Raw genomic sequence first — 14,545 nt, forward strand, 5'->3', positions numbered from 1 at the left:
AAAGTCTTAAAGAGATTGGAATAACAGTTTTAAAATATTTTAAATACTAAAACCTTTCAAACATCTTACCACATTTTGAAGAAGTAAAACAGGGACAGCTAAAACTTCTCCCCTTCCTTCCCATTGTCCTGATACTAATATGTATCATTTCCTAACATTTTTCAAGACTGTGTGTGTGTGTGTGTGTGTGTGTGTGTGTATACATATATGTATATATTAATATATACTGGTTTTGGTATTTTCACAACTTATTTAAATGATATGCTAAACAAATCTTTTTGTTACTTTTTCTTTTCATTGATCATTATTGACATTGGTTCATGGTGATAAGTATACATCTAGTTCTTTCATTTTAGGCAGAGTATAATGTTCCTTTATATGAAAATAAACCATTTTGGGGCACCTGGGTGGCTCAGTCATTAAGCGTCTGCCTTCAGCTCAGGTCATGATCTTAGGGTCGATCCTGGGATCAAGCCCCACATTGGGCTCCTTTCTCAAGGAGCCTGCTTCTTTCTCACTGCCGCTCCCCCTGCTTGCGTCCCTCTCTTGCTGTGTCTCTCTCTGCCACATAAATAACATCTTTAAAAAGAAAGGAAGGAAGGAAGAAAATGAACCATTTTATTTCTATTTTCTTGTGGGAAAACAGTGGCTATGAGTTGCATCCTTTTTTTTTTAACTGTTCATGACTACAGTGGTGATGATTCTTGCATATGTGCCCTGTCAAACACATACAAGAATATCTTTAGGGTAGCCCCCTAGAACTATACTACATGGTCACAGATGTGTGCCCCTCTTCAGTCTTAACAGAATTACTCTCCAGAGTGCTTATGCTTACAGACACCCACTTTGTGCATTGCCATTTCTTCACATCTCTACAAAAATGGCATTATCAGACTTACTCATCTCTGTCAGGCTTGTGGGCATCATGCATTTTTCTGCTTATTAATGAAAATTGGACATCTTTTTATGTTTGAATTTATGGAAGTTCTTCCAGGAATTGCACATTTATTGCCTTTAAATGGCCTGGTGTTTCCTGAGGTAGAAGGCCCTTCACTGGCCTTGGACCTGATGCCTCAGGACATGTAATAAAAGCTAATACGGCTGCATCTGTCATAAAGTTGAAGGCAGCTTAGAGGGAGAGTTCAGACCTTGCCTGTTTAATTGTATTTACTTGTGCCCTTTTGTTTTCTTTGTGTTTCATTATTAGTGAGCATGTCTCTTGCTGTTGTGAAGAGTTCAGCTAAGTTAGCTGATTTGTTAGGCTTCTACTGAAGTATTCAACAAAAATTTCTTTTACAAAATATATTTGCAGGGCACCTGGCTGGGTCCTTCCATAGAACATGCGACTCTTGGTCTTGGGATTGGGAGTTCAGGCCCCACGTTAGGTATAGAGATTAATTAAAAATAAAATCTTGAAAGATAAAAATGAAATAAAAAATAAACATAATTTTACCATCCATTCCAGCAGTTGTGTTCGTAGGTATTTACCCAAAAGATGAAAATTCATATCCATCGAAAAAGCTGCCCATGTATGTTTATGGCAACTTTCGCCGAAATACAGAAGCAACCCAGATAACCCTTCAGAAGGTGAATGGATAAACAAATTGTGGTGCATCCGGACAGTGGACTATTATTTGGTGATAAGAACTCTTGGGCATGAAAACACGTGAAGGAACTTTAACTACATATGGCTTCATGAACGAAACCAGTCCTTAGGCTACATACTGTACGATTGCAACACTGTGTCATTCTGGAAAAGGCAAAACTGTGGAGACAGCAAAAGACTCAGGGACTGTCAGGGATTAAGAGGGTGGGAGGGCTGAATACATAGAGCACAGGGGATGTTGCAGGTAGGGAAATTATCCTTTAGGATTTGTCATGGTGGATACGTGACATGATGCATTGTCACAGAACTGTGATAGAACTGTGCAACACCAGCAGTGAACAGTCAGCTGTTAATGGTGTATCCATTTTGGTTCACTATTTCTAACTGGTACTTCACGCTGATGCAAGATGTTACTAAGGGGGAACTGGATACAAGGGAAAAGGGATAAACCTAAAAGTGCTAAATGAATCTGTTCCCAAAGAGTCTATTTTTTTTTTTTTTTACTTTTAAATATTTCATTCTGTTCAGATTTTACCAAGTATAACCAGTTATGTGAAACAAATGTTATTTTGAATAGAAACTTTTTAAAGATTACTAATTAACAGTTTTATTTATGAAATCTAAATTGTTGATGCTTTTAAGGACTACTTCCATTTTCTGTGGATCTGTAAATAAACAGAGTTCATGTTAAAGTTATTTAATTCCTTTTCACATTCTTTTTTTTTTTTTTTTTTAAGATTTTATTTATTTGAGAGAGCGGAAGAGAGAGCATGAGCGGGAGGAAGGGACCAATGGAGAGGGACAAACAGACTCCCACTGGGCAAGGAGCCTGATGCTGGGCTTGATCCCAGGACTCTGGGATCATGACCTGTGCCAAAGGCAGACGTTTGGCCAACTGAACCCCTCAGGCGCCCTCCTTTTTACTTTCTTAAAAAATAGAGTAGTATAGAGTATTGATTTTATGTATTTTTCTTTCTTTGTGTAGTTATTTAAGTAATTTAGAGCAAAGATGTTGTATTTTACTATATTAGAAATCTTTCCAAATAACTGTAATAGCCAAAGTAATCTGGGATGTTTGTCATGATGCTAATAAATTTTTTATAACAGGAAACACTTAATTTTATTGATTCTCAGATAGCTCTTCTAGGACACTTTAGCCTCTGAAATCAATACATCTCTTACAATCAGTAACGACTTAGGTTTAGGGAGATAGGATGTCTCATAAGGCTTCTGGAGAAGGAATTTCAAAATTGTTACAGAATCACTGTAATTCTTCGAGTGATGTCACGGGATCGTTCTGCCTCTCACACGTGTCTTTCAGATGCTCTCTGTGTGGGTATGTGTGCAGCCATCCTCCGTCTTTGAAGTCTCACATGTGGAAGCATGCAAGTGACCAAAATTACAACTACGAACAAGTGAACAAGGCCATCAATGACGCCATTTCACAGAGCGGCAGGTATCTGATCCTACACCTTCCCCTGTTGTACATAAGCTAAAGTGAGGGTTAAACCTCCTAGTCTTACATTATAACCAGCTCAGTGTTTGGTGTGTTGTGTTTTGTTTTTAAGAGTTCTGGGGAGATCCCCTGCAAAGACGCTCTTAAACAGCAGCGAGGAAAGAGCCGATCCTGTCACTGGAAGTTCAGAAAATTTGGTATCATCCTCAGAGCTGATTTCCCAGGCTCCTGGTGAAGTCATCGCTTCCAACGACAATGAGAAACTGAGCCCTACAAGTAATACCTCATATAGTTTAGAAAAAAACTCCAGTCTGGCGCCTCCTGGCATGGAGTATTGTGTCTTACTCTTCTGTTGTTGTATCTGTGGTTTCGAATCTACCAGCAAAGAAAATCTCTTGGATCATATGAAAGAGCATGAGGGTGAGATTGTAAACATCATCCTAAACAAGGACCACGGCACCACTTTAAACACAAATTAGATTGAATAATGTCTTGAAGAGGAACACGGTAGAAGAGAAATCCTTTAAACCACGGTTTCCCCTTTGCGCTATCAAGTAACTGAAGTAACTTACTAGACACAGAAGAAGTAGTTGGTGTGGTATTTGGGTTTTGGTTTTTGGTTTTTTTGAGGAGGAGACGCATGTGACTTCGGAACCAAATTTGCAGTGTAATAAAAAAAAATTCCAAGTGGATACACGCTAATGATTTAAATATTCTGAGTGAGGGGAAGTGGTTTGAGGAGAAAGCAAAGATGTAACCCTGTGTTAACCCTGTTACCTCTTCTGAGTATTGAGTGTATTTATTACTCAAAGCTTATCATAGTGTAGAAATGCAAGCAAAAGAATTAAGAAAGAGCTTTTCTGGAACTATTCTAAAACTTGTTGTAGAAGTGTCACAGTCTTAAACAGTTCAGTTTTTCTTCATTCTGAACTTGGACTTGCCAGCTCTAGAGGGACAGGCCTCTTGGGGGTGGTGGGAGGCTGCTCTCTGAGGGGTTTTCACTGTCACCAACAGAGTCACCAAGGAAAAGATCACCAGAGGGCTTTGAAATGATCTACCTAAATCTTCCCCCAAATTGATAGGAATTAATCCTATGCTCAATCTAAGATACAGTACTTCTCTTTTTTTTTTTAAAGAAACATTACTTCTTGAAGAAAGAAACCTCTGAATCCAAATCCAGAGTATAAGTAGGCATTTAAGACGTAACTTATTGTCTTAAATTTACAGGGAATTTCTTGTGAGCAAAGGAGAAAATAGGTGAGTTCCCACCAGCCTCAAACCAAATGAGAAGGTTCGTGAAAACGGGGACTCCTTTAGCACAGCACGTTCCCAAAGGCTCTTTTCAAAGTGTCTGACAGAACACCGCAGTTTTCTCCGTAGCTACGGGTCCTACAGTCCTCTTTCCCAAACCAGACCAAGTGTGGTATCACAAAGGTTTATTCAGGCAACAAAGTACAAAAAGCTGCATTTGATCATCAGGCCTTGGAAGTACTTGGAACTCTTAAATAAAAATCATTTGGGGGAAGAGGGTGAAATTCAGAATCCTCTTAAAATGAGTACTGCTGCGGAGATCTGACTCTTCCGGAAGCTTATTAATCTTGTACTTAGCATGAGAAGTATAATCAGATGTGGCTAAACTCCAGTAAAAATTCAGGTTGTTTATAAAAGTTTATAAAACTTTTAATAACAAACATTTGGCAAGTCCACAGGGTTTCTCCGAGCTCGGATAGTCCATCTTGTCAGTGGGCAGTAGGACATGTGGCAGACCAACTACCAGTGCTTTTGCTCTAAAACTCGCCACAGGATACATGGAAGCTTCTCATCAGTTACACCGTTTTAGTGTAGTGTGTTCGAAGTAAAGAGAACAGGGGTGTTTTGTTTTCGCTTTTGTAGTGCTGATCATTGATTTTTGCGTTGTTTTGTCAAAATAAATTCCACACACATGTCAAAAGGCGGGTGCACCATGCAGTGCACCATCTTCATGGTGCTCTTCCTGAACTTGATTTCTAACACCTTCCAGTGCTGAGGCTGTGACTGTGATAACCTTAGAACACACTGAAAATAATTTCTTGAGTGGAGTACTCTGTAGACACCTTTAGGAAAGAATTCCCAAACTCCAGTATGGGTTGAATGAATGAATGTTTTTAAAGTTGTATCAGGAACTACGCAAGTGGGGCCAGGCCATCTTGAAACATTGTTTAAATTTTTTTTAAATCTCATGTTGATGATATTTAAACAGAATTGATCGTAACTTTACAGCTGTTTGATTTAGGTAGCTTTAACTTATTTATGAGAGTTACTCCATTTCTGATAGGTGGTTTTTAAAAAGATAAAATGAATTTATATATATACTAAATTATATTACCCAAATTCACTGCATGTGGATTTATATTTTCTCCTGTTTTCAGAATTAAAATACAATTATATTTCATTTCAAATTTAAGTATTTTAAGTGGTTCCATTTTTACCACCTACTCTGAAAATTAACAACCTTAGTAGCCAGATTTTGCTTTATAACATTTCATTGGTTTTAATTTCATGTAATCATTTGGAAAATACTAATAACCCCCCAAAATCCCAAAAACATCAATAGTGACTTTGTAAATTACCTTCAGTTCCCTAAACCACTCCCATTGATTGTTACTTAAATTTTCCATTTGGAATCATGGATTTGAAATTTACCTAACTCATGGAGAAAAAATTAATCCAGAAGTTCAAAATCTTTCACATTCATCTGATTCTAGCCTAGAATATCCTCACACGCTTTCCCTGGGACTACAGGAGGACCCATATGCCATGGGTCTTCTCTACCTTCCTGTTACCATTTTGTGGCAAGCCTTAAGTGAACAGTGTCTCTACTAAAAACAATTGAACATTTCTAAAAGGAATAATGAAGGCTAAGTATGCAATTTTAATTGTAGAAGAGAGAGCTATTCTAGTAATCAGCAGGAATTCTCCTTATAGGAATAACATTTTACTTGTATTCGATCTTTTGCCATAATAAAGCTCATAGTATTTGTTCTCCACTTTGCAGTTCTAAAATACGATAGTAAAAGTAGTTTTTAAAAGAAACCTACTAGATATGAGGCAAAGGTGGAAAGGGGGCAAGATGATGCATTCTGTTCATTACAAGTAATACTTTCCAGGGGGCCAGCATTTTCTCTCCTCCTCTAATAACAAGAAGGTGGTGGGCGGCCCCTCTGTTCTCCCAGTGCCCTGCCTGTAGACTTTAGTTCTGTGTCCAGCCAGTGCAGTGTACGGACACTGACGGAAGCCTTTGTTCTAGATCTCTTATCCTATTTGAGGTAGTTACTGGTGGCTTCTTTATTTTCTGTCTTTTCTCACAAAGCAGATGGTGGGCACCCATGTTTACATTGTATCTTCCCACAATGTACTTGGCTTGACAAAGACAAGCAGGCTTCTCTATTGAGACTTATTATATTTTTAGTTTTCATAGACACTTATTTAATCTTTTTTTATTGTACAGCAAGGTGCTCTAAGTAATATTCTATAAAATATATTTAATAGAAATTTGAGTTTGATATTCATGGACATGAATACATGTATTTTTTTAAGAAATGAGTATTGTGTAACACTATGGCATTGCTTCTATAGCCAAAGTCTAAAAATTTCTGGAACACTGACATGTAAAGACTACAGTTAATTCTGACACTGTATCTTATTAAAATAGGATGATTTGCATTTTGTAAAATTATCCTGCACATTGAGCTGCATGCCTTAAAGCCTAAAACTCTAGGATTGTGTTCATGGTAGAACAGTTTATCTGTTCCACAAACAGTGAAGCAAGGTCTATAGTGCTTCTTTAACTACCTTTGGAAATACTGTACAATGTTAGAATAATTTATTTTGCTTTACAGGAGTTTGTCATGTATTGACTTTAATATTGTATTTTGGTAATAAATTTTTTGTTAAAAACACTTGCCTCTACGTTTTCTTACCAAAAGGTTCTATCCATTTTTATCTTAGAAACGTTAATTTGATCACTTGGAAAGTCAGGTTTAAATACTGAAGAACTTCTCAAGGCTTGAGCTTACGATTATGGCTTAAGATTACCCTTTGGGAACTTAGTAAATTACATCAACTAGCATTAAACCCTATTATACAAAAATAATTGGAAAAGCACTTAGATCATTTTAATCATTTTAAAAATTCAGTCTACTTTTGAAGCTCTTTTTCTTCCCTGCTACACGGTTTTCCATTTTATCTTTCCAATCATTTTTAGACACCTTCAGTTCTGATAGTGACAGCGTGAAGACTAGCTAGGTTAATAACAATCAGCATTTTTTTACTGAAGGCCAAAAATTACAGTGGTATATTTACACCTTGATCATTTTGTGGTCTATATCAAGACTTTTTTTTTTAATTACATTTGTTTGTTGCATTGACATGTGACGCTAACATCATCTAACTCTGTCGTTGCTCTCATTACCCATTTGTGCCCTAGCATCCTGGGCCAGCTCAGCTTAAAGTGTCTGAGGCCACATGCTTCTTCTCAGTAGCTGTAATCCCTTGTCCTTTGTCCCTTGCAGCAACATAATTCCATCCCGTATCTTGTAAGAAGCAAATGCCAGTGCTTTGTCATCAAACCACACTGGTTATGGAAAGCCCAGCATGGAAGTTCCAGAACATAATACTGCAGCTTGGTAGCCGCAAGCCACGTGTGGCTTTCAAGCAGCTGAGACCTGACAAGTGCACTGTGAGTGTACAGTACACAGTTTTGAAAACTTAGTACAAAAAAGGTAAAGTGGTGTTTGTTTTTTTTAAGATTTTATTTACTTATTTGGCAGAGACACAACTAGAGAGGGAACAGAAGTAGGAGCAGTGGGAGAGAGAGAAGCAGGCTTCCTGCAGAGCAGGGAGCCCGATGTGGGACTGGATCCCAGGATTCTGGGATCATGACCTGAGCCAAAGGCAGACGCTTAACAACTGAGCCACCCAGAAAGTGTTACTAATAGCTTTATAGCACATGTTGAAATGATACTTGGGTTTAAATAAAATAGACTATTAATTTTACCTGATCTTACCTAATGTAGCTATCAGAAGATTTAAAGTACACATGTGGCCGACATCATTTTCCTGTTGGTGCTGGTCTGTTGGACCAAACTACACTCTGGCTTCTGTTCTGGCCTGCCACTTGTGTTTGTGACTAGAGTAAAGCCATACCTGTTGGTTTCCACATGGCACATGACTATTTTCAAGGTCCAACAGGGGTGTGAAGGAGTTGAGACAGAGACCGTATGGCCCACAAGCCCAAATACGTACCATTTGTCGGCCAGTAAATAGTTTCAGAGAAAAAGTTGGCTGACCTCTGAGCTGGAACAATGGTATGACCCGTGCTTTAAAACTACCAGAAGGAAAAAAAGGGGGAAAAAAAAAAAAAAAGCTTTTTATAGAGAAAGCTTTTTATAGCACTGTTTTCTAGCTAAATCATTATTATTTCTCCCTCTGTAATTTTTATAAAGTCTTCCTGTTCTTCCACAGCCCTTATCCATAATTTATGACTTTAACCTATTTCATCATCTCTGCTATTTAAAGCCACACACAATTTGTTTAAAATAACAGTGCACGATTAAATAAGAAACTAAATAATGCTGCTATAAAAAGTCCTGCCTTGTTTTCTCCCAACGGCCTGACAACGTTGCCCGTCCGCCGCGGGCTTCACCCTCTCGGCAGCCTGGGCGCTTCAGCCGGCCTGGCTGTTCCACCAGCACGGCTGACCACTGCGCCTGGTAACCGGGTAACCGCAGGAGCTGAGCCCCTCACCCTGCCGACAGCTGACAAAGGAATCCAGGATCCAGAGAAAAGAGTGTTTGATGTGCCTCTTGGCGTTGGAGAATTGCTTGTCTGAGTCTAATGCCACATTCAGGGAGGTTGTGGCCGGCTTTAATGTCGGTCTGTTTTCCTAACTGGCAGAGTGAAGAGACCTTTCCTTCCTAGATGTCTTCCATGTCAGCCGCCAAAATGTAAAATGGACATTTTCAGCCCTGTAGGTTCCTAGAAAGGTTTCTAATTGATGCCATAGGACAGGCTTGCTTAGGTAGTGTGTTTGGGTTTATAGCTTAAAATCCAAATGACTGTAAGTAAGGTTCTTGATCGATTTCCAGAGTCCCACCTGCACAGCAAGACTCAGTCTGTGTATTGCACTGGGGACTGGACCTCATGTTGTGGCTCTGCATTTTCCTACATGAACCCTAAGTATAAGATTCTGACCTATTCAGTTTTTCTTGTCTCCTTGAGTATTTTTTCCAGTAACGGGTAATCACCATTTCACTTGTTTGCCTTACAAAAGTAGATGATAGTAGATCTTCCTTTGAATTAAAGAGTTTGATTTTAGGTACCTAATATAAATTCTTACCATGTCGTAACTAAATTATCAAATGTTGCTGTCTTTTGGCTTCCTAACTCAACCACATTCACACCAATTTGTCACTTCAACCAGATAGTGAAGGCACCATTGCGTAACACGTAGCAAAACTGAACGTAAGCCAGGGACTTCCACGGTAATACTGAGGTACCTGGGTCCTTGTTTGGAAAGGACATTGCGCGTTCGGTAGATGGAGTCTGACTTCCACAAATCGGAAGAAAATGAATCCTCGTCCACGAGCTCAGACTCACCTAGTTACCTCATCTTTCTGATTTCTCAGCTTTATCCTTTGTTAAAAAGAAAAATGAAAACTTATCCGTGTCATTGCCACTGGTATGAATAATGATGAAATGGGGTTTTTATTATTCTTAAAAACTGTGACCTGGAGAGACCCTCGACAACATAAGTTACTCGTTTCTCAGGTCTTTTATTAGTACCTAATAGCGTTATTTAAAGGCCTATTGTCACTGCAGTGCACATCTCCAGATTTCTGTATTTCCCACTTGTCAGTTTGTCAATTTTTGTATCTGTATTTCAGAAATAATGTGGCTGCACTCTACTGAAATAGGCACATCAATCCACATCTTGCTCTTTTTGTTTATATCTGCAGTCCTATTTAAATTCAGCATTTCCAACCACAAAAGGTGTTAGAAAATCCTATTTCAGGCTTGAGAAAAAGTACAGCAGGCCGTGGTTCGAATCTTAAGCTGTATTTATGTCTGATCTTCTATAGCTAACATGGTACCAAAAAAAAAAAACAGTCCTGCCAGAATAATTAAGTAAACCAGTAGTTTCAAGGTTACCTTCGTTGTTTCAGGCCTTCCCCAGGGTGAAGCAGAACACAGTTGGTGAGGTGGTGTCTTTCTCGAAGGCTGATACTGGAGTCCATGCGGAGTATCACCGTATAGGTCAAAAAATCTAAAATAAGCCTCTTCAGAACCTGTGCCCAGCTGGAGCCGCCTGGTATCCTGGTGAGCAAATGCTGATGAAGCAGCCATACAGCCCGACAATGTTTAAAACTAAACTTCGAAATAGCAGGAAAAAAACTAAGTGTGACTCCTCCCCGTGGGAAAGCAGTCACCATCTTCCCGTCTGAAACCGGGGAGGAAGGTCGGGGCGACGGCCCACCAGAGCCACACACCAGCGGGTGGGGGGGGGGGGGGCGTGCCGCCTCCCCGGTTTGGAACACGGCCTCGCTGGACAATCTCTTAGAAGTTCGGCTCTTTCTTCCGTTTTCTGAAATGTCAGGCCGCCAGTCTGATACTGACCTCACAGAGTCCCGTGGGTCAAATGAAACTGTCCATAAAACACTTGGTCAAGTCCTGACACAGCTCGGGATAGAACTGGCTTCCCAGCCATGGGACCTTGAGCAAGGCATTCCACCTTTCTCGGGCCCCTGTTTCTTCATCAGTAGAACACAGGGTCCTACTCAGAGCTCGCAGGGCAGTTGAGAAGGTTAGTGACCAGGCGACGAGAGGGCCTGGCCATCTAGGAGCTCGACGGTGGTGGTTTCATTTGGCGCGTTAACTGTGAGGGGGTTGGAGATTAAACTTGGCCTTATAAATGCTGGTGGCAAGGACTCTTGTTACAACCTTAGAAACGAACCTAAGAACCATGCTGGCTTGTGTTTTGGGGAAGGATACTCAAAATATCCCATCCCTTAACCGATACCAAAAAAGGTAAACCTATTTCTCAGTACCTAGAATATTGTAGACACGTCGCATCTAAGAAGATAATAGTCATCCCAGCATTCGGTGTCGAAGCGAGGACATGGTGGGTCTCTGGGGCGAAATTCCCGATTTCCCTGGGTGTTCTGGTGGGAGCCTTTATCAGCTGTGCTGACAACACAGGGGCCCCACATCTGTACATTGTCTCTGGGAAGGGGATGGAGGGACCGCTGAGCAGATGTCCTGCTGCTGGTGGGGGTGACATGGTGGTGGCCACAGTGGGAAAGGCAAACCAGAGCTCAGAAGAAAGGGACATCCAGCAGTGGGGGACTGGACAACAAAAGTCAACCGGAGAAAAGATGGTGTGTTGCTCTCTTGTGAGGATAACACGACGGTCCTAGTAATGAAGGCAAAATGAAAGATTCTGCCAATACAGAACCAGCCGCAAAGGAGTGTGCAGACTTGTGGCCCAGAAGTACGTCCAGGGCTGGCAGCATCGCAGGATTTGTTTAAAAAAAAATTTTTTTTAATTTGCTCCCTCCCCCCAAAATAAAAGGCCAAGAGAAAGTGCTAGAACATTACTCTGTTGTTGTCACGTTAAGTTCGTACCATCTTTTTCTCACACCCGTAAAGTGCCCTGAAGGACCAGAGACTGGTCCTTTCCCTCGAGGAGCGGTGAGCTGGCAGGGTCGGCAATGCTTCAGCCTGAGGAGAGCGGATCACACTCAGGATCGCGGGCGCTCTGCACAATCAGCCGCTAAGCATGGGAGCGCGTCCATGCACTGGACCGTCTGGGGGACGGAAGTCCTTGGCGTTGATGAGAACTGTCCTGTCTCAGACGTAAGCCAGTGTCCCAGCACCTCACCGTGCGGCTCCAGCTGCGGACTGCAACACCAGGCAGTCCTGATTCTGCAGCACAGCCTCTTCCCCTGGGGGACAGTCCTCAGGGCCCAGGGCACAGCAGTCCTTGCTCCAAGTGGAACCGTGATTGGTGGGAAAATGACCGGAAGTGGCAGAAAGGAAACCAAACGGCACTTGTGTTTAACCGTTACTTGTTGGTGCAACTTGCTCTTGAGAATAAAAAAGAAAAGCTTAACAAGCCAGATTTCCAGGTATGAGTTATACCTTAGAGGGGCGCCTGGGTGGCTCAGTGGGTTAAAGCCTCTGCCTTCAGCTGGGGTCATGATCTCAGGGTCCTGGGATCGAGCCCCACATCGGGCTCTCTGCTCGGCAGGGAGCCTCCTTTCCCCTCTCTCTCTGCCTGCCTCTCTGCCTGTTTGTGATCTCTGTCAAATAAATAAATAAAATCTTTAAAAAAAAAAAAGAAAACAAAAGGGTATGTATAGAAGTGAGACACAAAGGGCATGACTTCCAATTAAAACCTTAAAACAGTGACACTAGTTTTGTGTAAGTAGAAATGCAGAATGACATTCTAGCTACACCCATACCTTGGGGTTTGTGTTTGAAATTCCAAGACACCAAATCTTACCTATACAGTAAGCTATAGCACCTTTCAACTGATTTACTCAAATACTTAACATCTAATTTTTTAAAAAGATTTTATTTATTTATTTGACAGAGATCACAAGTAGGCAGAGAGGCAGGCAGAGAGAGGAGGAAGCAGGCTCACTGCAAGCAGAGAGCCCGATGTGGGCCTCGATCCCAGGACCCTGGGACCATGACCTGAGCCAAAGGCAGAGGCTTTAACCCACTGAGCCACCCAGGTGCCCCAACAAACATCTAATTTTTAAAGTAATTTTTTAACTAATTAAAACTTTCTAAATGCCCCCCAGTGAGATCTTCTGGTAAAACCTATCCCAATAAAATTAAATTTCCAGTTAAAAAAAAAATAGAAATGTACGCATTTCCAAAAAGCTGGGGTTGTTGGTGGGGTGGACTGACAGCTAGGGAATCCTCAGTTAGTAGCTAGTTCAATAATGTTTTGGATTGAGTTGGGACCCTTCAAAATACACGTCAACTGTGAAATACTCTGGCTCTGTTTCATGGTTGTGAGCCATTCCCACACTCTACTGTAGAAAGGGATTCTGTACTGCTGGTGCTCCCTGAGTTTGTGATCGGCAGAGACGAGACTAATGAAACAGCACAGTCCAACCTCGCCCCTCGGAAGAAAGTACTTCCCGTGTGAGCTGCGGCAGACGCTCCCACGTGCTCCCCAACACCCGCTCTCTCCCATGGCGGGAGGGTTTCTAGAAGGGCGCACGTGGCTAGCCGGCTTCCCAATCTTCCTTCCAGTTTAGGCAAGGCTGCGTGACCAAAGGAAGGCTAATGGGGTATGAGCAGAAGCGACATGAAAGTACCAAGTTGAGCTCCTTCCCCTTCCCTTCGGTTTCCTGCTGTCTGTTTTGTGACCATGGTGAAGAGCTGACTATAGGAACGAGTGTGACATCCTGGGGAGAGCAGAGTCCTGAGACTGTGAAGCTGGGCTGCCTCCATGACAGAAATAAACGTCTTCCGGAAGCCACTGTTTTTGAGGTGTGGCTTCGGCCAGCTAAGCCGTACCCTGATGAATACTGAATCCTCAGCCAGACTTCTAGATAAATGACCTGGTTGGTGATCATTGCCGGGAGAGTAGGATACCACTGCAAGCGGTTTTCTGGTATCCAGACTGAAAATTCAAAAGGTCTTCAAGAGATTTTGAGTAAAAACCTCTCCAAGGTGGCTGCATCTGCTCCCCCACCGTGCGGGGATCCCTAAAGTGCTGAATTCACCCAGTACACACTCCACATGGCTGCTGGGGTCCGGTGAGCCCTGGCTGGCAGGCCTGGAGAGCTGCGGCCATACCTGCGAATTTTCCACAGAAGGAGTCCCTCCGGTTGGCTGACTGACATTCATGGGTGGACTCAGGAGGGCTGCAGAGGAACACTTAGCGTTAGTGAAAAACCCAGCCCCACGCTAGATTAGCCATAATGGAAGGCAGGATAAAATAACTTAGTTTGAGAGTGTTAGAAACATATATATTTCTGGCTCAAAGTCCTACTTCTTCCTACGGAAAAACTCCCAAGCCAGACAATACACTTTGGCATCCGTTGGTAGGAAATGTGTACTTCTAGGAGTTCAGACACCTGTTGTGTTATGCCTGTTGCAGGGAGTGACATCTGAGCAGTCCAAAGGAACAAACTGGGAAGGCCAGCCAGGGCCACTGGTTTGTGGACCAGAACAGCCAACATCGAGGAATCGTCACATTTGGCAAAAAGCTTGTATGATAAAGAACCACCATCTGCTTTAATTGAATAACTTGACTATTCATGTCCTCATTTGAAATACGGAAGTACAACAGCTCTTCTAACCATGGAAATGGAAAAAGAAGGTGTAGGTGGGAAGAAGAGACAAGGAGAGGTAGGAGTAGCAGGTATGAAGAAGGATAATGAAACAAAATTGGTAAATGCTGAAGCACTGTTAACATTAAGAGT

General features: G+C 41.7%; 1 protein-coding gene and 1 pseudogene across 5 annotated transcripts in view; both read left to right on the plus strand.

Moving 5' to 3' along the window:
* Positions 1–6,992, plus strand: part of ZNF507 (zinc finger protein 507) — a 39,973-nt gene extending 32,981 nt beyond the window's left edge. For 4 of the 5 annotated variants that reach the window (XM_045987881.1, XM_045987880.1, XM_045987879.1 and 1 more), the window contains 2 exons: positions 2,928–3,062; positions 3,175–6,992. In XM_045987881.1, coding sequence (XP_045843837.1) covers positions 2,928–3,062; positions 3,175–3,541 — 502 coding nt within the window. In that variant the 3' untranslated portion in view covers positions 3,542–6,992. Of the gene's footprint in view, positions 1–1,465; positions 1,586–2,927; positions 3,063–3,174 lie in introns of those variants that run through there. The other variant, XM_045987883.1, reaches the window with a different exon arrangement.
* A 1,328-nt stretch (positions 6,993–8,320) lies between these two features.
* On the plus strand, positions 8,321–11,627 carry LOC123930520 (annotated as a pseudogene).
* Positions 11,628–14,545: the final 2,918 nt, after the last annotated feature.

The sequence above is a fragment of the Meles meles genome, chromosome 19 (genome assembly GCF_922984935.1).
Source record: "Meles meles chromosome 19, mMelMel3.1 paternal haplotype, whole genome shotgun sequence".
NCBI lineage: Eukaryota > Metazoa > Chordata > Mammalia > Carnivora > Mustelidae > Meles > Meles meles.